This window comes from Hydra vulgaris, chromosome 09, assembly GCF_038396675.1.
Source record: "Hydra vulgaris chromosome 09, alternate assembly HydraT2T_AEP".
Classification (NCBI taxonomy): domain Eukaryota; kingdom Metazoa; phylum Cnidaria; class Hydrozoa; order Anthoathecata; family Hydridae; genus Hydra; species Hydra vulgaris.
The window spans coordinates 27,584,181-27,611,381 of NC_088928.1; the positions used below are offsets into that span (position 1 = coordinate 27,584,181).

The 27,201-nt window shown below is 26.4% G+C and overlaps 2 protein-coding genes across 2 annotated transcripts in view; one reads left to right on the top strand and one right to left on the bottom strand.

Annotated features, from left to right (window-relative positions):
* The window catches only part of LOC100204413 (spermatogenesis-defective protein 39 homolog), an 80,226-nt gene that overhangs the window by 44,800 nt on the left and 8,225 nt on the right, over positions 1-27,201 (bottom strand). Inside the window, exons 2-6 of the mRNA XM_065805225.1 lie at positions 26,596-26,676; positions 19,837-20,018; positions 19,675-19,740; positions 19,353-19,445; positions 1,325-1,358 (exon numbers count right to left, since the gene is read on the bottom strand). Coding sequence (XP_065661297.1) covers positions 1,325-1,358; positions 19,353-19,445; positions 19,675-19,740; positions 19,837-20,018; positions 26,596-26,676 — 456 coding nt within the window. The remainder of the gene's footprint in view (positions 1-1,324; positions 1,359-19,352; positions 19,446-19,674; positions 19,741-19,836; positions 20,019-26,595; positions 26,677-27,201) is intronic.
* LOC136084686 (uncharacterized) lies at positions 3,452-6,129 on the top strand. Its single transcript, XM_065805226.1, has 6 exons — positions 3,452-3,603; positions 3,746-4,144; positions 4,214-4,585; positions 4,682-4,912; positions 4,995-5,630; positions 5,718-6,129. Exons 2-4 carry the CDS (start codon positions 3,913-3,915, stop codon positions 4,765-4,767), a joined length of 690 nt encoding a protein of 229 aa, XP_065661298.1. The 5' UTR covers positions 3,452-3,603; positions 3,746-3,912; the 3' UTR covers positions 4,768-4,912; positions 4,995-5,630; positions 5,718-6,129.

Below are 27,201 nucleotides of genomic sequence, written 5' to 3' on the forward strand. Positions count from 1 at the left end.
CTTGGTAAAAAACTTAATCAAGCTACTGGCATGCTTTCAATAATTTGTCATTATGTTGATAAAACTACCCTTAAGAATCTGTATTTTGCAATTTTTTAGTCTTATCTCAACTACTATTGTCAGATTTGGGTACAAATTGGCAACTGTAATATTAATAAACTATTATCAGCTCAGCGCCAACCAATTCAAATAATAAATTTTCAACTCCATAATACAGAAACCTCAAACTTCTTCAAAAAAGTTAAAATTCCTACCTTGTCAGCACTAGTTTGCTAATCTTCTTTTTGTTTTTGACTCCCTTAATAAAAATTTAGCTCTCTCTAATACAATCTTCTTCACTGAAACTTGATTTATATATTCACATTTAACTAGAAACATCAACAATGGATAACTAAATGTACCTCCCTATAAAACTTTGAGGTATGGTAAGTATTCAATTACACATCAGTGCATCAGTGAAATCAAAGTCTTGTGCATTGTGCATTGAATCAAAGTCATGTGCATTGTGAATGAGTTTGAAAAATTAAAACGTAAAAATAATTTATCTTTATTTCTTTTTTAAAACAAAATAAATTTAAACCAACTCTGAAAAAAATTTTATTTTAATATTTGTATCATTATTAAATTCTTTTAGCTTTCTTATTTTACTTTTTGTCCTTATTATTTTTTATAGAAACTTTATTGTTTCTGTCATTATTATTTACTTTTTTCATTACTGCTATTTTTATTATTACTATTATTATTATAATTGTGGTAAATACTATTATTTTTGCTGTTACTTTTGCTCTATTAATGAATAAAGTTACTATTGTTATTATTATTATTATTATTATTATTCAAATTAATATTATTAATATAATTATTTGGTGTCACTCCTTTGATCAGGTTTCTGCATGAGTGACTCTTTCCTTGTCAATCATTTATTTATATTTTTTCCTAATAATGATATTTTGGTTTTTATAATGTTATAGATATTCTTATTACTATTATCCTTTAATTTTCTTCTTTTTCTTCTTGTTATTATTCTTATTAAAATTCTTATTCTTAATAATATTATTATTGTTATTAATATTATTATTGTTATTAATATTATTATTATAATATTGTTGTAATTAGATGATTGTAAGTTTTGAGGAAAATAAATATCTGGTTGTTGTTGTTGTTGCAAGACTTGTGTATGGGTTTACCCATTGTGAGTATTTTATATAAAGAGTTATATGCTAACGATATTTGATCTTTTTTTTTTTTTCACACTTTATAAATTAATTCTTTTTATTATAATCAATTTATGTAAAAAAAAAAAATCTATAAAAGTAGAACTTACTCTGATGCAGAGTCCTTTCCATGAAAATTATCACCTATTAACATGAAAAATGTAAAATAATCTTAAAAACTTTATAAAATTAATTTAAATAAGTCAATAAATTACTTAAACTCATAAATTGTCATTGTGTGCTGCTACATCGACTGACAAATAGCCTCACTCGCAACGGAGTGCTGCTACATCGACTGAGGGTTTGGTTGGGGCAGGCAGTCTATCAAGTAATAAAAAAATAAATAAAAATGAAATGGATGGAAGCCAGAGTTATTAGGATGTTTAACAGAGGGTTAATCTGTTTAACTGGCATCACAGGAAGTATATGGCCATTAGATTCAAGAGTCAAGTTAGAGAACAAGCACTTTCCAAATAACTAAAAAGTAAAAAGATCAGACCCATGAATTAGAAATTAAATGTTAGACTTACTTTAGTTAATGACAATGTTGAAGAATTTCCAAATGTCTCTAGAACCTGTTTAAGCTTAAAGATATAATAATAATTCCAAAATTAGAAACACCACTATAAGCTATTAGCCTTTTTATTTTAGTTTGATTAAATCCAGCAATAGTTCCTATAATTATTGATAATGCTCCTAAAAGCATAAGCATTTTAAAATTGTTATTGAATTTCAATAAAATAATGAATATAGATAATTTACAAAAAAGAAGATAACAATAATATTAACACAAGATCTGATCCTTCATAAATATCAGCAATTCAATAATGGAGCTAAACCTAATTTAAATAAAAGAGATAAAATTAATATAGAATTACTAAAAGAATGAAAAGAAGATGAATTATTAAATATAAAATTGAACAAATTTAAATCTAATTAAATTAAAGTTTTGAATGAATTAGCAAGACCCATAAGAAAAAATCCAGATGAAATACTGCTTAAGATTTTTTTAACTTGCTTCAAAATTTTTATGTTATTTCTATTAGAACCAATAAGAATTAATAATGAAAAAGTTTGAATTTTTACAGATAAATATAATATTATTAAATTATTAGATAATATTATTGTTATTACTGATAATAAAATAAAACTATATAAAATTAAATTTTCTAATTTTAAGTGTAAATTATTTAATATAATAATAAATATTATTATAATAATTCATAAAAAAAAGAATTTGCTTTAACAAATTGTGTGATTACAATAAATAAAATTATTGATGGAATTAAATAAAAAAAACTATATTTATTTAAATATAAGTTTAATTTAATAAAAACTATAAGTGCAAATATTAATAAATTATTATAATCAAGAATTACAGTTAAATATTAATATAATCAAGAATCATGAAAATTATTACAGTTAGAGAATTGAACTTTAATTATACCAATCTGAAGAAGTTAAGAACCTCATCAATATATACATATATATAAAAATAATCAAAGAACATCAACAAAATGCCATGATGCAGCTTCAAAAGTAAAATGGCGAGAATTAGTAAAATGAAAATAATAAATTTTAAGTAAACAGACTGATAAAAACATTGTACCAATGATAACATGAATTCCATGAAATCCTGTAGCTACAAAAAAAATAGAACCGTAAACTGAGTCAGATATACAAAAATTAGATTCTAAATATTCTAAAGCTTGTAAAAATGTAGATAGTAAACCTAAAGTAATAGTAATTATAAGGCTAATTAAACTTTGAATTTGATTTCTGTTTTTTTGAATTAACTATTATGACATCAACACACATGACAAAAATAGGTTTTAAGTTTTAGGTCAGAGTTCCCCAAATATTTTTATGGAACTTTTATCAGTGACTCTTCAGGATACTGAATCTAGAAGCTTAAAAATCAAAAGGTAGCCGTTTTTGAAAAAAACGATTTCAAACTTTTGTGTATTATTTTATAAAAGGGGAGGGGGTGAGAGTTGTAAAGTTAAGGTTTTCCTTATAAAAAGTCAATATTACCACTTTCTAATGATGTTAAAGTTAATCCAGTATTGCAGGAAATTAAATTTTGATCATCTTAAGATGTTAATTTTCCTATAGAATTGTTGATGGAAGCATTCTTTACTTTATATAGTAATTTATTTGTTTAATATAATAATAGAATGTTTCAAACCCTAGTTATTGTTTCGTTATTGTTAATATTAAACATAAATTACTTTACTAGAAAAATGTCTAATATATTATCTAACAAAACAGTAAACAGCAAAGAAAAACAAGACCATTTATTGAATCAGAAAATTATTTGTTGCTGTTGTTTGAAGAAATGCTTAAAATGTATTCCAGTCACGAAGTTATTAGAGGCTTACATAAGAATGTATGTAAAACCTGAATATTTAATATCTGTGTACAGTTATCCAACAAGTATATTCCATATTATGATTAACTAATGCAATTATTTTATTAAAAAATACTTTCTGAAAATAATCATTATTTAAAAATTAATTTACTTTATGTAGGCATTTGTCCAACATGCAAAAAGTATGTAAACTTACTGAAAGAAAGTAAAGACGTACCAAATGCAGTTAAAACTCGATGGCAATCTTCCCAATTATCTAGATGTGTAAGCACTAGAAATTGTGAAACATGCACAGTTTGTTCAATAGCTAGATCTAGATTTCCACATATGAAAAAAACAAAGAAATTAGTAAGTTCGAATAGGATGTGTAACGTTTACTTATGTGCGATTAAGAGAGGAATTCGACATCAATGTAATGAAATGAACGTGTATACAAATCTTTCTGCTAAGTTATTTAATGCTTCAAAAAAAGTTCAGAAAAAAGTCACTTCAAATGTTTTAAGATCGATTATTAAAAAAAAGAAACTTAAGCATGGAATCCAGACACATCTAAATACTGGTAATTTGTTTATTAGATTTATTAGTGTTTTCGAATTGATTAAATCATCTAAAGTATTTTATTATTCAGGTGGGTTGCCATTACCTATAACTATTGGTGTTCCTCAATTAGTTATTAGGAAAGTCAAATTTGAAGAAACTGAAAAAATGATTATTCGACTTGGACTTAGTCAATTCAAATCACGCATCCTTCTGAAATCCTTAAGGAAAAGTGAAATTCAATTTGTGGCGAATCTTGAAAAAAAACTTTGCAAAAAAAGTAAACTCCTATCTAAATTTTATGATGTGAAGACAATTTTTGCAGAAGAAAAAAAAAAATTGTCAACCGATGTGTCAAGAGACCTTGTTTATGTTTGTCAATTAACCGAGCTGCTTAACTTTGTAATGACTTCCAGAAAGCAAAACCCTTTCCAAACATTAATACGAATTGGAATTGATTCAGGTAAAAACATTATTAGATGAAGAAATATTATACAACTTATATATAATATAGAACTTAATAATATATATTTTTTAAATTAAAATTAATATTTTGTAGGAGGTGGATCACTTAAGGTAATTTGTAACCTCTTTGATCCAGAAAAAGAACGATCAAAGTTCTCATGGAACATACTCTGGAATTAACCATTCCATAGTTCTTGCATATTGTGAAAACTTGCAGGAGACACACAAAAATTTAGCCATTTTATTAGATCTTCTAAAGCTAGAAGATTGTAAATATGTTCTTGCAGCTGATTTGAAAATAATTAATATTCTTCTTGGAATTTCAGTAAGTTATGATTTAAAATTTATTTATTATGTAACTTTTAATTAGCTAATTAGGATTTTTCAAAAAACATAAGAAAATTTAGTCTCATGGCGGTATGTATGCTTGTGCTTGGTGTGAAAGAGAATGTGAACTTTTTGATGGGTTGACAAGAACATTTTTGTCATTGGATCTATGGCATCAGAGGTACATGGAAGCTGGTTATCGAAGTTCTGAAATGAAAGATTATAAGGTGTAAATGTTAATTATTATTTAATTTAAAAATTTAAAAATCTTTTTATTAAATAAAATTTTTTTTTTTTCAAAACTGGTAATCAAATTAATAAACTTTGATAGAATGTGGTGAATGTATGCCTAATAAAGGAGAGAAACAAGTCAAAACTAGTTCTTGAAGTAATTCCTTTGCCGGAGCTTCATATGTTAATGGGATTTGTAAATCATATATCAACTTATATAATTTTTTATTGGCCTAAATACAAAGACTGGGTCAACTCACTTGGATGTATTAGAAGAGGATACCATGGGGGAACATATGAAGGCAATACATGTAGGATTATTCTTAAAAACTGTGACAATTGAACTCTTACCACTTCTATGTCCAATAAGAAAATTTGAGAAACTAGTTCAAGGAACCTTCGGAAGTTATCTTAACCCTTGTTATCTTCAACTAATAACTAACTTTGTTTGTTCCTACAAAGCCACACAAGAGTACTGTTCAGAGGTACAGTTAAATATAATGAACTTGCTTTAAATTGGCTTTGTATTAATATACTATTATTATTATCTATCTTATAGAATATCTTATTAGTTTTTAGGAAAGAAACTTACTGTGATCTGGAAAATACATATAATCTCAGCTCACTTGCAACAATTTATTGAACTTACTGGTCATTCTCTTGGACGATACAATGAACAGACATTTGAATCCGCTCATTCAAAAATGAAGCCAATAATCGAATGATTCAATGTTTCACAAACAAGCTCAAAGCACTCTCTTAGAAGCAGAAGAATTGCTGAATCGTTCAGCAGTACTAATTTATAGATTAAAAAATTCAGATATTTAGATATATGTTTATAAATTTAAAACATTGGATACAAATATTTTTTTTAATTGTTAGCTAACAGTATAATCTTAGTTTTTTCTAACATTTGCATTTTGTAACATGAATAGTTAATCAGGTATATGAGTTAATATGGATAATAAGAATTGTCTTTTTAAAAGAATTTGACATTTTTTCTCTTCAAAAAAAATTCCACTCCATTTCAAGGCCAATACAACTTTTTTAATGTTTGAGATAACTAACTTCGAGATAAATTTTAGATAACTAAAAATTAACATCTTAAGATGATCAAAATTTAATTGCCTGCAATACTGGATTAACTTTAACATCATTAGAAAGTGGTAATATTGACTTTTTATAAAGAAAACCTTAACTTTACAACTCTCACCCCCTCCCCTTTTATAAAATAATGAACAAAAGTTTGAAATCGTTTTTTTCAATAACGGCTACCTTTTGATTTTTAAGCTTCTAGATTCAGTATCCTGAAGAGTCACTGATAAAAGTTCCATAAAAATATTTGGGGAACTCTGAACTAAAACTTAAAACCTATTTTTGTCATGTGTGTCAAGTAACACTTATTCCTGATGATAAAAGAATTTAATAACAGAAAAATAGATTTAAAGTTACTATTCCTAAAGGGAATTTATTCCTATTTCTACAGAAGGAGAAAGACTGGAATGAAAAAATGCTCAGAAAAAGGAAAAGAAAAATAATATTTCTAAAAATTATAAATAACATAAAACCTAATTTTAAACCTGTTTTTAACTTTAATTTTAAACTAATTTAGTATGGGCTCTTTCTAGACTAGATTCTATAAGTATATCTGTAAATCACAAGACCATAAATAAAATTATTAAAATAAAGCTTAATAATAAAGGATAATAAAATCCCTTATGAAAATAAGCAACAGTATTTAAAGTTAAATACAAGACACCCATTGATATATAAAATGGTCAAGGATTAGGATTTACTAAATGAAAAGGATGATAATATTTTTCCATTAATGTAAGATTAAACTTTTAAATAAATGAAACATAAACGAGTAAAAACATAAGCTTGAATGACTAAAACACCTGTTTCTAATATAATTATAAATATAATAATCATTAATGGAAATAAGTTAAAAAAAGAAGAAGAAAAACATCATTTTAAATATAAAATCACAAAGAATAGCTAATAAAATATGACCAGCTGTTAAATTAGCTGCTAAATGCATTCCTAAGGCTATAGGTCTAGAAATATGACTGGCTAATTCTATTGATACTAGTAAGGGGGAGAGACCTAAAGGAGCTCCTGTTGGCATAAACATACTTAAATAAGAACTTTTGAAATTAAAAAACCCAAATATTATTATTGATAATCATATAAAAAATGATAACCCAAAAGTTAATGAAATATGAGTAGAAGATGGTAAAGTAAAAATAAAAAATCCTAATAAATTTATTGAAAAAGATAAAAAAATAAGGTTGATAAAAATAATACGTATATTTGATAATTATTTCCCAAATTTTTTTTTACAATTTGGAAAAAGTGATTAATAATCACTTCAAAAAACAATTGAATACTTGAAGGAGTTATGAAACTAAAGTTTAGAGCTACAAAAATTATGAATACAAATAATATTAATATTAAATCAAAATCAAAATCCCAAAATTTTAGTAATTAAAAAATGATCAAAATAAGAAGATATTATACTTTTAATATATTGTGTAACTTTGTGAAAATTGTTTAAAATTATTTTTAGCTAATTCTAAATTATTTGAAATAAAATTATTTCTTATATTTAAAACTATGAAAAAATAAAAAAATAAGGAAGGAATAGTTATAATAATTAATATAATAGCAGGTATTCATACAATTTCAATAAAATTGTTTTCTAATAAAAATTTGCTATAATTTTTATTAATAATCACAGAAAATAATAAATCACCCTACCAATACAAGAATAACCATATAAAACATTGTATGATCATGAAAAAACAACCAATACAAGAATAATCATATAAAACATTGTATCATCATGAAAAAATATTAAATTATTACTACAAGATGAAGCACTTTCCTGAAAAGAAAGTTGATTTATTTCAGGAATATCTTTATAAACAAAATTATTAAATAATAAACAAGTGAAAAAACTTATTAAAAATATTAAATTTTTCATTTGAATCCAAAACCCTCTGTATTGGATTCATACCAATACTAATAATTTTGAAGACTATTTGATCTACTTAATCAACACTCTTTATTAAATAATTACTTTAAATTTTTAGATTCTTTTAAAAGTTTTTTATTAGTTTTTTTAATTAACTTTATTCCTTTTGTACTAAAAGTCTAAAGTAATTTTATAATTGTAGATAGAAACCTTCCTGTCTTGCAATGAAATGAACTCAAATCATGTAAGATTTTAAAGGTCGAACAGACCTACTGCATTATTAGGATATCTTAATTCAACATAGAGGTGACAAACTTTGTTTTTGATAAGGACTCTAAAACAAAATTATCCTGTTATCCCTAAGGTAGCTTTTATTTACTAATCGTTATCTATTATCTATTATGATAACAGGTCATTATAGCCTACTATAGTAATTATTAAATTGTTTAATTATACAATAAATAAATTTATTATTTTGCTTATTTCTGTTATTTTTAAAAAGTCCTAACTAAACTAATAAACTTTTGAATTTTAATAATTTTTTATTATTTTTTAAAAATTTTTTTTATTGTAAAGCTCTATAGGGTCTCTTCGTCTTACAATTTTAAATAGTGTCTTAACTATTATTTCAATTTAAAATTTTTTTTCTTAAGACAAAAAAAAATTTGTGTAACCATTCATTCTCTCCATTCATTCATTCTCTCCATCAATTAAATGACAACTAATTATGCTATTTTATTACAGAGTTAATGCATCCATTTAATTTTATTAAAATTAGGTTATAATTATTTTTTTATCATTGGGCATTTTTTTATCATTTTACCTTCAATATTTTAGAGGGCTATGTTTTTGGTAAACATTCAATATTTTATTTTGCCAAGTTCCTTAAGAAAAAATTATTTTATTATTTATCTTAAGTTGATTTAGATTTTTACAAAATATAAATTAAAATTTTTCTTGAAAAAAATTTTAATATATTCCTTATAAATTGAGAAATTGCATTACCTTTATCAATTTATTAAATAAAGAAAAAAATGGGAAAAATTTCATTTTACTAATGCTAATATTATTACTCTTAAAATTTTCATAACATGTTAAAAGAATTTCATTACTATTTTCCACAAAAGTGATACTAATTGACTATATCGTAAAGTTATAATTTTTCTAAAATAAAGTTTTACATAATTTTTAAAATATAGCTGATTCTAAACTTATTTACTTTTTGTCTAAATCATAAACTTATTCCTTAATGTTTATAGGGTTCATTGATGTTGGATATAAATTGTTTTTTACTAGTTAAATAATCTTTGCATTAAATAACTGCTTTTTTTTAAAAAAAAAAATTACTTATATAAATTTCATGAAAAACCTTAATTTCTTAACTCGATTAGTTTTGCAATGCTAATTTTTTTAATTGTAAATTATCCAAAAAGTTTAATCATTTATTGGTTCATTCTATAAAGTATTCACAATTAGATCGATAAGTTTCAGGAATAATTAACTTTATTAATTATTCAGCCTTATAGCTTGCTAATTATTATTTTATAAGCCCATTATACTAAAGGTAAATGGTTTTCATTTTTTGATAACAATTATTAATTAATTTCCTTCACAGTACTAATTCTATAGATATAATCAATTATTCAATTTTTGAATTCAAAGAACAAATTAAGATTTCAATCGCCTTTACTTTCATAATATTATTTTACAATTACTAAGATATTTCAGTTCATTTTAAGCTTAATCATTTATGAAAAGATTATAGGGTAATTCCATGTAAAAGTGGGACAAAATACTGAAATTTTTTTAGTTACCCTCTCAGATTTCTTTCAAATTTCAACCAGTGGTACCTATCAATATAACAAAAAAGAGAAGTAAAATGACCAGTAAAAACCAGTGGTACCTATTAATGAAACATGAAAAAATGCAAAATTTGAGCTCCCAAATCCAATAGGTTCAAAAGTTATGATGTTTTGAAATTCAGCCTAAAACGCCCTATTTTTTTCCACTTCCGCCATTATGAACTTTGTAGTAGTACTTTTAATTGAATAATTTAAAATCTAGTGGAAGAATATGGCTAAAAATTATTACCTGACCATTATTGAGGGTGCTGAATTCAAAAATGTAGATAAAATAGTGAATTTTTGAATAATGAATATTTTAATTTTTTGATAGTTATTTTTTTATTTTAAAATGGCCAGTCAAATTTTTTCTTCTGTTACCATGGGTTGCGCTTTCATTAATTCCCTGAGTTACCCAAGTCTCATGGATTCGATTTTTTTTTCAAATGAAGTAGGTAATCCTAAGCTATCTTTATAAAAAAAGATGGCTTTGGTTTCTTAAAGCATAATAAAGATATGTCATTTTGAAATTTAGACAAAAAATTTCTTTATTTGGCTTCGATTCTCTATTATAGATTTTATAGCGATACTTTTTGTGTGAATAATTTAAGTTCTAGTAGAGAAATATGACTGAAAATTTGTACCTGACCATTTTTAAAGGTGTTGAATACAAAGATGAAGAGAAATTAACACAACTCCTAATGTTTTAGAATAATTTTTGAACTTTAAAATGGTATAATATTACTTAATCATAAAACGGGGTAACACTTTAACAAATAGCCTGACTCTCATGGGTTTAATTGTGGTGTGTAAAAACAGTTTATTAAGGTTGGTTTTGATATATAAATAAAGTTTTGTGAAGTGAATTATCATGAAAAATATAGTTTTGCAACGCCTGCTGTAATGTATAAATATAGCTTTGGGACGTCAGTTATGTCGCCTAAATATAATTTTGAAACAACAGCTAACAATAACAAATTTCAGTAAAAAAATTATTTTAATTTTAGATTAAATAATTACTAAATCCTGTCCATTTAATACTCATAACAAAGTTATAAAAGGTATTTATAGTAATCATAACTTTAATACTTAATCATAACTTTTAGTAATCATAACTTTTAGTAATCATAACTTTTAGTAATCATAACTTTTAGTAATCATAACTTTTAGTAATCATAACTTTTAGTAATCATAACTTTTAGCTTTGTGAAAATGTTGTGAGTTACAATAATGAAATTATTGGCAGCCAAATTCTATTTTAGCTATATTTAACCTTTTAGCTAACTTCTGAAAGCGCACTATTAAATGCCATACAACTTTAAACTTTTTAAGATTTAATTAAAATTTTTATACAAAAGAGTTCTTTCCTTTTTTAGGTAGTCTTCATGAAATCAACTTGGATACAGCAAAGTACCTATGCGGTAAAGGTGTTCCAGGTGAAAAACTTTTTTCTACAATGCAGACATAAATTAGCATCATGTGAAGAATCAGAAGAGAATGAGCTGGGGATAAAATTAACTGAAGATAATATGGAAAAAGAAATTATACTTGAATCAACAAGATCATTGCTCAACTGTACTTTATGCGAACTTAAAGTGTCTCCACTAAAAGTTCATTTACCCAAAACCTCTAGCAAGCCTTCACTTGGAAAGAGAAAGATAAAGCAAGTTGAAGAAGCAGTTATTAAGAAGCTTGCAACTGCTCTGGATGAAACTGCATCTGATCTCGTTGCACCAAAAAATGAAGTTCTTAAGGAAATTCAAACCAAAGCTGGGGATCTAGACTTCCTAGTTGAATGCATGAAAGAAAAATTTAAGGTTTCTAAAAGAAGGCAGCAACTTCAAATTTTGACATTGACCCCAAAATCTTGGTATATCAGAAAATTTATAGTAATCATAACTTTAATACTTAATCATAACTTTTAGTAATCATAACTTTTAGTAATCATAACTTTTAGTAATCATAACTTTTAGTAATCATAACTTTTAGTAATCATAACTTTTAGTAATCATAACTTTTAGCTTTGTGAAAATGTTGTGAGTTACAATAATGAAATTATTGGCAGCCAAATTCTATTTTAGCTATATTTAACCTTTTAGCTAACTTCTGAAAGCGCACTATTAAATGCCATACAACTTTAAACTTTTTAAGATTTAATTAAAATTTTTATACAAAAGAGTTCTTTCCTTTTTTAGGTAGTCTTCATGAAATCAACTTGGATACAGCAAAGTACCTATGCGGTAAAGGTGTTCCAGGTGAAAAACTTTTTTCTACAATGCAGACATAAATTAGCATCATGTGAAGAATCAGAAGAGAATGAGCTGGGGATAAAATTAACTGAAGATAATATGGAAAAAGAAATTATACTTGAATCAACAAGATCATTGCTCAACTGTACTTTATGCGAACTTAAAGTGTCTCCACTAAAAGTTCATTTACCCAAAACCTCTAGCAAGCCTTCACTTGGAAAGAGAAAGATAAAGCAAGTTGAAGAAGCAGTTATTAAGAAGCTTGCAACTGCTCTGGATGAAACTGCATCTGATCTCGTTGCACCAAAAAATGAAGTTCTTAAGGAAATTCAAACCAAAGCTGGGGATCTAGACTTCCTAGTTGAATGCATGAAAGAAAAATTTAAGGTTTCTAAAAGAAGGCAGCAACTTCAAATTTTGACATTGACCCCAAAATCTTGGTATATCAGAAAATTTATAGTAATCATAACTTTAATACTTAATCATAACTTTTAGTAATCATAACTTTTAGTAATCATAACTTTTAGTAATCATAACTTTTAGTAATCATAACTTTTAGTAATCATAACTTTTAGTAATCATAACTTTTAGCTTTGTGAAAATGTTGTGAGTTACAATAATGAAATTATTGGCAGCCAAATTCTATTTTAGCTATATTTAACCTTTTAGCTAACTTCTGAAAGCGCACTATTAAATGCCATACAACTTTAAACTTTTTAAGATTTAATTAAAATTTTTATACAAAAGAGTTCTTTCCTTTTTTAGGTAGTCTTCATGAAATCAACTTGGATACAGCAAAGTACCTATGCGGTAAAGGTGTTCCAGGTGAAAAACTTTTTTCTACAATGCAGACATAAATTAGCATCATGTGAAGAATCAGAAGAGAATGAGCTGGGGATAAAATTAACTGAAGATAATATGGAAAAAGAAATTATACTTGAATCAACAAGATCATTGCTCAACTGTACTTTATGCGAACTTAAAGTGTCTCCACTAAAAGTTCATTTACCCAAAACCTCTAGCAAGCCTTCACTTGGAAAGAGAAAGATAAAGCAAGTTGAAGAAGCAGTTATTAAGAAGCTTGCAACTGCTCTGGATGAAACTGCATCTGATCTCGTTGCACCAAAAAATGAAGTTCTTAAGGAAATTCAAACCAAAGCTGGGGATCTAGACTTCCTAGTTGAATGCATGAAAGAAAAATTTAAGGTTTCTAAAAGAAGGCAGCAACTTCAAATTTTGACATTGACCCCAAAATCTTGGTATATCAGAAAATTTATAGTAATCATAACTTTAATACTTAATCATAACTTTTAGTAATCATAACTTTTAGTAATCATAACTTTTAGTAATCATAACTTTTAGTAATCATAACTTTTAGTAATCATAACTTTTAGTAATCATAACTTTTAGCTTTGTGAAAATGTTGTGAGTTACAATAATGAAATTATTGGCAGCCAAATTCTATTTTAGCTATATTTAACCTTTTAGCTAACTTCTGAAAGCGCACTATTAAATGCCATACAACTTTAAACTTTTTAAGATTTAATTAAAATTTTTATACAAAAGAGTTCTTTCCTTTTTTAGGTAGTCTTCATGAAATCAACTTGGATACAGCAAAGTACCTATGCGGTAAAGGTGTTCCAGGTGAAAAACTTTTTTCTACAATGCAGACATAAATTAGCATCATGTGAAGAATCAGAAGAGAATGAGCTGGGGATAAAATTAACTGAAGATAATATGGAAAAAGAAATTATACTTGAATCAACAAGATCATTGCTCAACTGTACTTTATGCGAACTTAAAGTGTCTCCACTAAAAGTTCATTTACCCAAAACCTCTAGCAAGCCTTCACTTGGAAAGAGAAAGATAAAGCAAGTTGAAGAAGCAGTTATTAAGAAGCTTGCAACTGCTCTGGATGAAACTGCATCTGATCTCGTTGCACCAAAAAATGAAGTTCTTAAGGAAATTCAAACCAAAGCTGGGGATCTAGACTTCCTAGTTGAATGCATGAAAGAAAAATTTAAGGTTTCTAAAAGAAGGCAGCAACTTCAAATTTTGACATTGACCCCAAAATCTTGGTATATCAGAAAAGCAGCAAAAGAGTTTTCAGTTTCAAAACCCAAAATTCAAAATGCAAAGTTTTTGCGCGAACAAAAAGGCATCATAGCATACCCTGATGTGGTTAAACAGCATCGAATCAGCAAAGATGTTATAGAACTTGTAAAGCTTTTTTACTGTGACAATGAGTATTCAAGGCAAATGCCAGGTAAAAAAAACTGTGTAAGTGTTGGGAAAAAAAAATCTAGAAAAAAATCAGAAAATCTAAAGTTTGCATGATTCACCGATGCAATAGTTGTCCTGGCATACAAGCTGCCCAAAATTATTTCCAGCAGTATTTCACACAAAATGATGATCCGAAAGAGCAATATGACAGTGATGAAAATAAACAGTCAGTGGATTTCAAACAGTGGACAAAAACAGATAGAACTGAACTATTAACAATAAAACTTCAATTAAATGAATTCATAGAGCTCCTGTGTGAAAAACTTGATAATATTACTTCTCATTCATTTATAGCAAAATCACAATCTAGCTATCTAAAGCATCTCAAAGAAACAATTAGTACTGATGAGGCTATTGACTTGGCAAATTTTGCAGAGAATTACACTTTTGTAGTACAAGATGAGATACAGAGTTAACATTGGAGCAAGAGTTAATCTTTCTCTCAACCAGTTGTCATCTACTACAAGAAAGTGAAATTGGAAATATCTTCTTTTTGTGTAATTTCAGATGATTTGAATCATGATGTTGGATTTATCAATAAAGTTATGCATAAAATCATTAATCATATAAAAACTCATCTTTGTCACACAATTACAAAAATTCATTACTTTTCTGATGGCTGTGCAGGGCAGTATAAAAACTGCAAACATTTTTACAATTAATGTCACCACGCTCAAGATTTTTCTGTTCGTTGCATCTGGAATTTCTTTGCAACAAGCCATGGCAAATCTCCATGCGATGGAATAGGTGGCACTGTTAAAAGGCTTATTGCAACAGCTATCTTGCAGAGTCCAACCACTGGTCATATTTGGTCTTCTCAAGTAATGTTTGAATACTTTCAAAAGTTAATCAGTATGATTACGTTTGTGTACGCCACTGCTGAAGAAATGGAGCTAGTAAGAAACAAACTTACTGATAGACTTTTAATAGCAACCACTATTTCTGGGACAAGAAGTTTCCATCAATTTATACCATCTTCTCATTCAATTATAAAAATGAAAAGGGTATCCGATGATGATGATTTTGCTCTAACATTTGATTTCTTCAAAAAACAAAAATATGAAATTATTAAAATTGACAATTTTATGATGTCACAATACCTATTTTGCAAATACAACAATTTTTACTGGCTTGGTATGGTTTCTGAAGTTGATAAAAAGAATGATGATATTATTTTAAAGTTTATGCATCCACATTATCTAAGTTAGTCATACTACTGGCCAAAGTGGGATGATAATTGCTGGATATCAAGAATGAATGTAATTTCTCATGTTAAAACACCTTCAACATCTTCTGGGCTTCAGTACGAAATCTCAAAAGAAGATGTAACTCTATTTGAACAAGTTTTATCTTTTCAGTGAAAGTTGATTAATATTTTACTTTCATTATTTAAATGATATAAACTTCAATTTTAGTAATATTTGGTTATTCCTTTTCATTTTTAGTTTTGAGAAAAAAGTTTGCATTTTAGTTTCTTTAATTTTTAACACAACATTTGAGCATGTAACCTAAAATTTTAGCCAATATTTTAAAATAATACCTAATTATTAGAACAACAAAAAAAGAAATTATTTTTTCAATGTGTTGTATAGTAAATTATATTTCCATGAATACTTTTGAAAATATTGATCATAAATATGCAAGTTATGCAAAGCAATATAATTTTTTATTTTCTTTCAGAGACCAAAACTTTTCCAAAACATCTTATTTCACAATGAGAGTAGGCAACTACAAAAATAAGTGAAATGCAAGTTATGGTTACAAGAAAAAAAAAGGACTGTCGACATTATAAATATTCAAAAATTATTCTAAAAATATTAGGAATTGCGTTAATTTCTCTTCATCTTTGTATTCAACATTTTTAAAAATGGTCAGGTACAAATTTTCAGTCATATTTCTCTACTAGAACTTAAATTATTCACACAAAAAGTATCGCTATAAAATCTATAATAGAGAATAGAAGCCAAATAAAGAAATTTTTGTCTAAATTTCAAAATGACATATCTTTATTATGCTTTAAGAAACCAAAACCATCTTTTTTATAAAAATAACTTAGGATCACCTACTTCATTTGAAAAAAAAATCGAATCCATGAGACTTGGGTAACTCCGGGAATCAATGAAAGCGCAACCCATGGTAACAGAAGAAAAAATTTGACTGGCCATTTTAAAATAAAAAAATAACTATCAAAAAATTAAAATATTCATTATTCAAAAATTCACTATTTCATCTACATTTTTGAATTCAGCACCCTCAAAAATGGTCAGGTACCAATTTTTAGCCACATTCATAATGGTTATCCACACTATAGACCTCATAATAAGATAATGTTGATAACCATTAGGTGGTACCTAACAATCTTTGGTTATCAAAGAAATATCAAGCCCATATCAATGTTGAAACTTATATGTTTGCAAAGGCAGTTAAATATTTGTATGAATACATATACAAGAGACACAATTATGCAATGTTTGATAAATGAACAAGTTAACAAGAATGAACTAAATACTTTGTCAGATTGTCATTATGTTAGTGTGCCGGAAGCATTGTGGCAAATATTTGAATATCTTATATTTGAAGTCATATGTTACACTATATTATCTGCATTAAAGTTCATCTTCCTGAAAATTATACAGGTATCATAGAAAAGAAGCAGAACAAGTGGCTTTAGATCCTGCTGCTTATCTTGATAAACACCTTACGGCATGGTTTAAGTTAAATTAAATTAAATGAAAGAGGGCATTGCTGTTCATATGTAGAAATTCCCTTTCAACTTATATTTGATGATAAACATTGTAAATAAAGAGTAAACAAAGGGGCGGTAGTAAACATTGTAAATAAAGAGTAAACAAAGGGGATTGCTGGGGCGGTAGTAAGCTGATAGTAAGAATATATAGAGTATTGTATTAAATTACTTTTCTTAGATTGTTGCTTTTGCAGGCAAAAAAAGCCTTGTCTTGGAAGGATATATGCACTGGTAACTGTATTGTTGTTGAAACATTTCGTAAAGCATGTGTTTTAAATAGTTTGTTGCAATATGATACTGAATGGTAGAATTTGGAAATTCAGAACCGCCTAAGAATCTTTTTCTGAGGCAGCTTTAATATGTACGCTAAATTAAATTAGACAGATATTTTCAATTATTGCGACCTTTTGTAAACCTGATTTTTATGATGGAGGACTTTACTACTCAATCTCACTTACAAAAGCTAAAAAAGCTACTCTTTGACAACTTCAAGCAAATATTGTCAATTGCAAAAAGAAGGTAACCATCTGAAGTAGTTGAAGAATGTATAAAATGTACTTTAAAATGACAATGAGTGTACTTTAAAATGGCAATGGGTGCAGTTAATTTGCATTAACTGAAAGTACATAATGGGGAGCAGAAATTTCCCAACGGCTATTAAAACTTGGTAGTGAAACAAAATATGTCAAAAAAGGAATATCCTTTTATAGGATAGTTTGAATTATAGAGAGAAAAGAAAGAAAATAACTCTGTAGAAAAAAAATGACTCTGTTTAAAAGATATTTGGAGATGCTGAACAAACTGATTATGCTAAACATTTTGACACCAACTAAAATGGATTAATTTTAAATAGAGAAGTGCTAAAACATCTACCAGGAGAGTTCAAAACTTATTTAAGTGCTGATCGAATTGAGACTGATGACCTTATTGAATAAAATAACTTTCCTATTGATTCTTTGAAGCTTAACTCCTTCAGGTATGCCTCTTCCTGTTCAAAATAGAAAATTGGTTAAGTAATTATATTACTTAAGAACTTAAATCATAAAGGTGCGCTATGCGATGGCACTTTAATGAAAGTTTGTACTCTCTAAAAGAAATATATTAACACAGAAGTATTGACAGGTGGTTCTGGTGGTAAATGTGTACTTGTTCCTCGAATACAGTTGGTTCCACCAGATTCTAATATACCTTTTGTTTTAAAAATTGATAAACATCCCAATTAAGGTATGATAGGTGGAAAATGTTACAGATGCTTTCTAATGTTCTTCATTTATAGCCTTTTGATTTTTGTTTTAAACTTTTAAATAGATATTTTGAAACCATTGCAAAAAACAATGTGATGTCTTAAACATATTTAAAAACACCAATAACCACTGCTGCAACAACTACTGCAGTATCAACAGGTTATCAAAAACAGGTAAATTGATTTCATTTTTTATATGTGACCATTTTGTTCTTTTATACTTATTCATTACATTTTTTATTTATCATATTTTATATTTACTTATTCATAACAATTTTTATTTATCATATTTTATATTTACTTATTCATAACAATTTTTATTTATCATATTTTATATTTACTTATTCATAACAATTTTTATTTAAGATTTATTATATGACATATTTATGCAATATAGAAAGGCAAAATTTTGCTAATTTGTCATTTACAACGGAGAGACTAATGATTATGTAATTTAAAACTGATTAAATGATTAATAATCTTTAACTTTGTGGTGGTGCACCACATAGTATTTTCAATTTTGTGGTGGTGCACCACATAGTATCTTCAATTTTGTGGTAGTGCACCTCATAGTATCTTCAATTTTGTGGTGGTGCACCACATAGTATCTTCAATTGTTTTAAAAAAACATATTAAAAAAGTATTGTAAAGTAAATATTGTATGGTTTTGTGGTGGTGCCCAACATAACATTTTTAATTGTTAATTAAAAAAACGTGTTTAAAAAAGTACTAAGCATTAGAAATCATTATACAAACATTATACAATTTATTTATGAAGTTTTTTCACTCTAAAGAGCATAACACAAAGTTTATATTCTATTTAGAAAGACTTTTTACTTAAATAAAAATTACTTAAAATAAATCTTACTGTTAATATGCTATTACCATCATTAGTTTTCACTGCTAAATCCAGAAGACTTCTTTTTTCTGACAATGATCTATAACCTTCTAACCAACACGGCTTTAAAAAATAAAAAACAAAAATATCAGACTATTATATCTTAAACAATTATAATGTTTTGATAATATTAAAATAATGTTTTGATAATATTAAAATCATGTTTTGATAATATTAAAAGATTCAACCACCAATCTTGGTAGGTAACTAAGTACCCAGCGAATATAACTATAAATTAAAATTATTGAAGTATTTGTTTATTTTCTCTAAGTATTAAAAAGCAATTTGTTACCTTTCCCTGAATCATTCGCTGTACTGTATCAATCAAAGGAAGTTTTGCCCAACGATCTATTTTTAACTATTAAAAGTAAACAGCATTAAAAAGATATTTATTAGTTATATTTGTTAGTTTATGAACGTAAAAATACAAAATCTGAAAAAGAAAAGTTTTTACCTCTGCAGATTTTTTTGAACTAGCAAGGTCATCATTGCCTTTTTTTATAAATGTAGATGAACTATGGGTAATTTCTTTCAAGACAGCAGGCGAACTACTAGTTTTTTCTTTTAAAGGTAGAGATGAACTATTAGGAATTTCTTTTAAAGACAGAGATGAATTATAGGTAATTTCCTTTGAAGCTAAAAAAAAAAATTTGCTATTTAATACATTTTGGTCCCCCTCCGCTAGATAATTTTCAGAACTATTTAATGTGTGTATAATACATTCAATTACTTTTAATAAATTTATGTAATTTTTCTCAAAACAATAAAACAACTAAGCATCTTATCAAAGCAAAAAGACTTTGGTGGATTAAGTGTCGATTCAGTAATTGGTTTGTGGATTAAGTGTTGACTCAGTGATTGGTTTGTGGATTAAGTGTTGACTTAGTGATTGGTTTGTAGATTAAGTAGTGACTCAGTGATTGGTTTGTAGATTAAGTGTTGACTCAGTGATTGGTTTGTGGATTAAGTGATTGGTTTTAAATAACTATAGGCCATTAAGCAATTCTGGTTTGCTATTCACATATAAAATAGATTTACATAGATATAGACTTTGTAGTATAAATTATACATACAACACAAACCTTGTTGTGCAAATTATATTTACTAAATTTTATTTCCTAATTTACTAAATACAGTGCTTTTAACTGACTTAATTAAACAAAGAAAAGAAAAGATTATCAGTTCCTTGGTGTTATAAAAATGTAGATTTACCAAATTTATAATATTTTTTTATGTGCACTTTGTAAATAAGTAAAATATTGAATAAAAAGTTGCTTAAATGCTAGAAACATCTTGTGGATGATTTTTTTTTACATGTCATTTACTTTGTCCAATCTTGAAGTCTCTATTTGTAAATATGGCTCCACATACTGTTTGTCATATTTACAAAGAGAGACTTCAAGATTGGACAAAGGAAAAAGAAAAATTTTACCTTTATTAGTCCCCATAGCACGAAGAGAACCACCAATATTGATAACCACTGCTATTTTTGCTTTGTAAATACTTCAGATAATGGAAAAAAACATTTAAAATTGCCTCAGTGTTTTAATCAGATAGAACTCAATGACTTAGTGTGATTTAGGACTTGCTAAACAAGCAGCAGACCTATTAACATTCTTGATTAAAAGAAAATAACCTTTTCGACAGTTTTGTAAAAGTTTCCTACTTTAAAACAAGAGATGAATCATTTGTTAACTTTTTTTCAGAATTCCATTAATTTGTTTTCTGTAATGGTATTCCAGGTCTCCTATTACAGTTTGGTATTTCTGTATATAATACAACCGAATGGAGAATGTTTATTGATAGCTCAAAGCAAAGCCTCAAATTTGCCCTTTTGCACAATGGCAATATTTTTGGTTCTGTACCAATCAACTATTCTTATTATTTGCAAGATAACACCATAACACTAAAATGGTGGTACTATTTACAAGATAACACCATAACACTAAAATTATTTGCAAGATAACACCATAACACTAAAACTTTATTAAATGGTGTTTAACTAAGTATTCAGAACACACCTGAATTACTTGTTAAGATCTAAAAAATGGTAAACTTTCTCCTTGGTCAGCAAGAAAAGTTTTACTAAATTTCCATGCATTTGGGATAGATGAGCAAGAAAGCGACACTGGATTCAAAAATAATTCTAAGCACTCTCATAGTAGGCACGCCAAATATTATGAATGAACCCATTGTTAGCAGAAATGAAATAGGTTTATTACAACTCAGGCTTGGCCAGGAACACATGTAATTTTACGTCATAATATGACCACACAAATAAAAATGAGCTGAAAAAATTATCTTAACTATGAAGAAAATTAAAAAAAAACTTATTGTAAAAGAAGCAAATAAATCTTCTTAAAAAAATAACGACAAAAAAATAAATAAAAATAACTTAACTAGAACTAAGATAAAAATAAAAATAAAACTTGACTAAAATAAATAGTAAACTATAAAGATTTATCATGTTTTTCTATCTAAATTATGTTTGGAATAACTTTAAATCATTTATCTTTACCAATGTTTTTATAATATAATATTATGCAAAATCCTTTTTAAGTAAAGTAACAACTTATCTCTGACAATTGTTTAATAAATGCACACATTTAAAAGTTAAAAAAAAAAGATTCTTAACAATTTTTCGCAGTAACATAAACAAAAGAAAGAATAATTAAATTGTTTATTTAAAAAAGCTGATAAATTTATTTTAATATTTAAAGACATTATAAAAAATACATATATATAAATATAAAAAAAAATATATGTATTATTCATTAATATTTTTATAAAAAATCATTAGCAGTGATTTGTTACTTTATTTAATAATAATGAAGTAATAAATAATAAGTTTTAATAATATAAAAATGTAAGCAAAGATCAAAAATTCAAACGACATTCAAAAAGATTTGTCCTTTTTTTTCCTTCTCAACAAAACCTTTCTAGTTTTTTAATTGAATTAACTTTAATGATTCTTATATAAAGTTTATTAAAGAGACCATTGCTGTTTAAAGTTGTCACTTATAAAATTTAAAGTTTTTTTTATAATTTTTACTTTTTTTATTTTACTTATAAAAAAAATCTTATATAATTAAATAATATAAATAAAATTTTTTACGACTTCCAATGATGCTTTAATTAAAATTATTAGCAACTTTATTTAAAAGCGTTTTGCTAATATAAAAAAGTTTGTAAAGATTAAGTTGTGGAAGTTATTTATATTTAAAGTAATTAAAAACCAATTTTTCCAGCACATTTGTTTAAAACCATGGTTAAATTGTCAAAAGAAAATATTATATTGTCACAAATTAGCTACATTATAAATGATAAAGAATTTATTGAAACAATGGATGGCAAGAATAAAACTTGGTTGTCCTTTGTAGATGTAGTTGAAACTTTCTTGGAATTGATAAAGCTGAAAACTATGCAGATTTAGTTGATTGAATGTTAAAGGGATCCCCAAGTTTTCCAAAGAAAAGTTGTGTTCATATTAAAGAAAATGCTTAAAAAAAAACAAAAATTGTTGTTTTAGTCGAAGCAAGCCTTCTACATTTTTTCTTGGTTCTTGGTCTTTATAATAAATGTCGCAATCTGAATACCTCATAGTCAACTTTTCAAATTAATGTTTACAAATCATGCTTACTTTCATTCGATCAACAAATAATCCTTATTTTAAAAAAACATTAAAAAAACAAATATATAATAGCAAATATATATTTATTTTTATTTATATATAATATATATTTTTTATTTATATATAAGCAAATATATATTTATTTTTATAAAATCTTTTTCTTTATTTTTTATAAAATATCTTTTATAGAAAATGTATTTATTTAAAAATAATACTGACAATTGACGAAACCAAATATATTATTTTATTTTTAAATGTCAACTTTAATTTTATTGATACCGAATTATTACTTAGTTTTAATCAAAAAATTTAGCCCAAACATTTTTTTTAAAACATTTTCTTTAATATGAACACAACTTGGAACTTGGGGATCCCTTTATTATCTTGTATGCAAAATGAAAAACTTTATTATACAAATAAACATCTTAACCAGTTTCTTAAAAACCTCTGAGATGTGAGTGATGAACAAAGAGAGCGATTCCATCAAGATCTCAAGACTATCAAAGATCATTACCAAAGACATTTGGACAAACATATGATGGCAGAATAGTATTGGAGCATTTTTCAAGATGACTTGGAAAAAGTTTATAAAAGACCAATAAAAAAAAGTTTCTTCTCAAATAAATATTTTTAGTTAAACAATATTTTCTCTGCAATAATTTTTAAAACTAAACCATACATTACTTTTTTTATAAATCATTGAAAATTTTTATGCTAAGATGATACTATGTTCATTTTGAACATAAAATATTCATTTTGAAGATAAAATTACTATTAATTTCTTTTTAAATATTTATATCTCTCAATGCTCAGCACATCTTAGGTCTTAATTTAGATAATGATGATAATGATGACAATGATGGCGATGTTGATGATCATCATTATTATTATCATCATCATTATCACCATCATCTGTCATTAGAAAGGAATGATTCATCTCAAAAATATTTCTAAAAACACCATATGAAGCAAGCTAATGGAGGAGACCTGAATGCCAGACTTACCAAAAGCCTTAAATATATCAAGAGCAATAGCTGTTGCCTCATTGCTTTATCTAATGCATAATGGAACCGTTCTGTCATAACGGATAAAAAGTTAGATGTAAAACAAAAAGATTGAAAACCATATTGAATATCAGAAAGTAAATTGTTTGACTCAAGATGGTATATTAGAAATTTGTTAATTAAAGACCTTGCTAATAATAGAGAGAAGACTGATGTATGAATAATGGAAACTTGATGATTGGACAATAGTTAGAAGGGTCAGAGTGTTCTTCAAAGTTTTTGAAAATTGGAACCACAAAAGCTGTATTCCAGCAGAAAGGAAAACAAGATTCACTTTTGAAAGACAGTGAACACTTGTGTAAGACTGTTACAGGATTGTTATCACAAGCAGTAGAAGAGTTTAAGTAGGAAATAACTTTAGAAAGAAAAGCAGGATTTATTTGGCTTTCTAACAGTGGATTAAATTGTTTGTTTGAAATGACAGCAGAGTGGTAAATTACTTCAAGAGACCAGTTAGAGGAAAAGTTCCTTGCAAATAGTTCTGTCTTGGGAGAGGTAAAAAGTTCAGACCCGTGTATTAGAGATGGAATGTTAGACTTTTATTAATGACATTGTTAAAGATTTTCCATAAGACTTTATAGCCTAGTTTTTGAAATAAAATACATAAAATATTAGTAAATATTAGTAAACCATGAGTAATGGAACATTGATTTCTTGCAATACTAAAATTATGATTGCTCTCAAAAGAGTTGTGCTTGTAAAAAAGATTAAAATTGATTACAATTAGAAATTGCAGCTGCACAAGAAGGTGAAAACCTTCTTGTGCAGCTGCAATTATGAGAAGAGAGAGGAAAGGCATCACGGTTAGTTTTAAAGTACTAGTCAGAAGTGCAAATAAGGGAGTCTGAATAAGAAATACGAGATAAAAGATTCAGAAAGATTATAGGATGGCCTTATTTACCTAAAAACTCAGATAGATAACTTTAAAACTCACTTGGAAAGTGAGTTTTAAAGTTATCTATCTGAGTAAGTAATTGAGAAAAACAAAAGTTTTGTAATATAAAGTGTAGGTGTATATAATATATAAAATCTTTGCAAGTCAAATGATAATAGTGATCAACAGATCAACAGATCTTAAAATAAAACAGTCAAAAGTTAGTTTTACAAAGGGCAAGTAACTCTAGTAAAATTTGCTAGATGAAAAATTAAACGGATAAAAAGTTACTTCAAACACCATGAATATTAGTCAAAAATAATTAAAACAGTTATGTTATATTTTTAGGCACTTTAGTCATTTTAGTTATTAAAGATATCAACTTGATTATAGATAGTGCATAACACCCTAAGCAATGAGCTATGCAGTTGTCTCAATCCTGCTAAACAGCTTCAAGTCATAACAAAGGGCTTCTTATGTTGTCTTGACAATCTACACTAAAAGAACTAGCAGGGATGCTATACATGTGCAACATGGCACATGGACAGTATTATTACTCTGATATTTTACAGCTGTTGATGGAATCAGCTTCTCTACGGCTACCACATAGTTCAGGAAACTTTACTACCAGCCAGCCTTAGAACTTTAAACTCATTAAACTGAGTTTCATAGCTGTACATTCAGAAGGTAACAGAAAAGTTGCATAGCTACTACCAAGTAGGCACAAACAAAAAACTATAAGTAGAGTCTAGAAGATCCAACATTCATCATCTTAGGCAGGAAACAATGTAATACAGGTTTACATCTATGCCAGTCTGTTTGATAAAGCTTATTGCTTTCTCATGAGTAGACTATTTCTATTAAACCAGTTTATTGAAAAAACCATTTGGTGAACCAATTCATTGCTGCAATAACATAAATTGTTAATGTTAACAGATAATTTAATTATTGTAAGTCATACAGCATTTTGCTTTTTCAATTTCACTTTCGCTTTAACATCATTTTACAAACAATTTACTTTAACTTCTTTTACCTTTTTAAAATCATTTTACAAATAACTTACTTCAATATCTTTTAACCTTTTAAAAATCAATTTACAAATAATTTACTTCAACATCTTATAACTTTTTTATAATCATTTTACAAATAATTTACTTCAACATCTTATAACTTTTTTATAATCATTTTACAAATAATTTACTTCAACATCTTATAACTTTTTTATAATCATTTTACAAATAATTTACTTCAACATCTTATAACTTTTTTATAATCATTTTACAAATAATTTACTTCAACATCTTATAACTTTTTTATAATCATTTTACAAATAATTTACTTCAACATCTTATAACTTTTTCATAATCATTTTACAAATAATTTACTTCAAGCAATGTGACAAAAATGAATAATAAAAATAAAATTTGAAAAAAACTTTTTTCCTTCACCTTCCATGGCTAAATAAGCCATTACAATTAAGGAGTCTAATCATCAGAAGAAACAAATAGAGTAGGATTCTACTTAAGACATGGTGGGATGTACTTAGTACTTCTCACATACAAAGCACTATAACACTACAACACTACAATAAGAACTTTTAGAAAATTACATAAATATTTACAAGTAATAAACTTATTAACTTACAAGAATTTAATGGTGAACTCAGCAATGAAGTATCAGATAAAACAGTATCAAAAGATTGTGTTTGTTTTAAACTTGTTGCACCTAGATAAAAAAAACTTAAAATTTTTAGAATAAATTCTTTACTTAAAATCTAAGTCTGATGTATTGGGCTGTTAGGTCTGACTCCTGAGTTAAGCTAAAAAACTGATGATAAAACTTTTAATCTGTTATTATTAATTTTCAGCTTGCCACTTTCTTTTGTCACTTTCTTGTAATATAATAGGATTAATAATATTAGGTGAAAATCATTTTAAGAATTGTCCAACAATTGTTAAAAATAGTTAAAAATTTTGAAAGATCTTTTTAATTTGAATAATGAGTTTTTAGAAGCCACAAATGTAGTTTCATGTATAAGTGCTAATACACACAAGTTTATTATGTCCAGGGTGTAATACTTATAAAAGTTTTAAAGCTTTTCTTACTTTTAGTTCATTATGATTACTACTTTCTTACCTTTTAGTTCATTATGATTATGGTAAACTTTGCATAAATCATCCCAACTAATACAACAATCCTGATGGACAATCAATGCTGGTATTTAAAATCTAAAGTCTTTATTTTAAATCT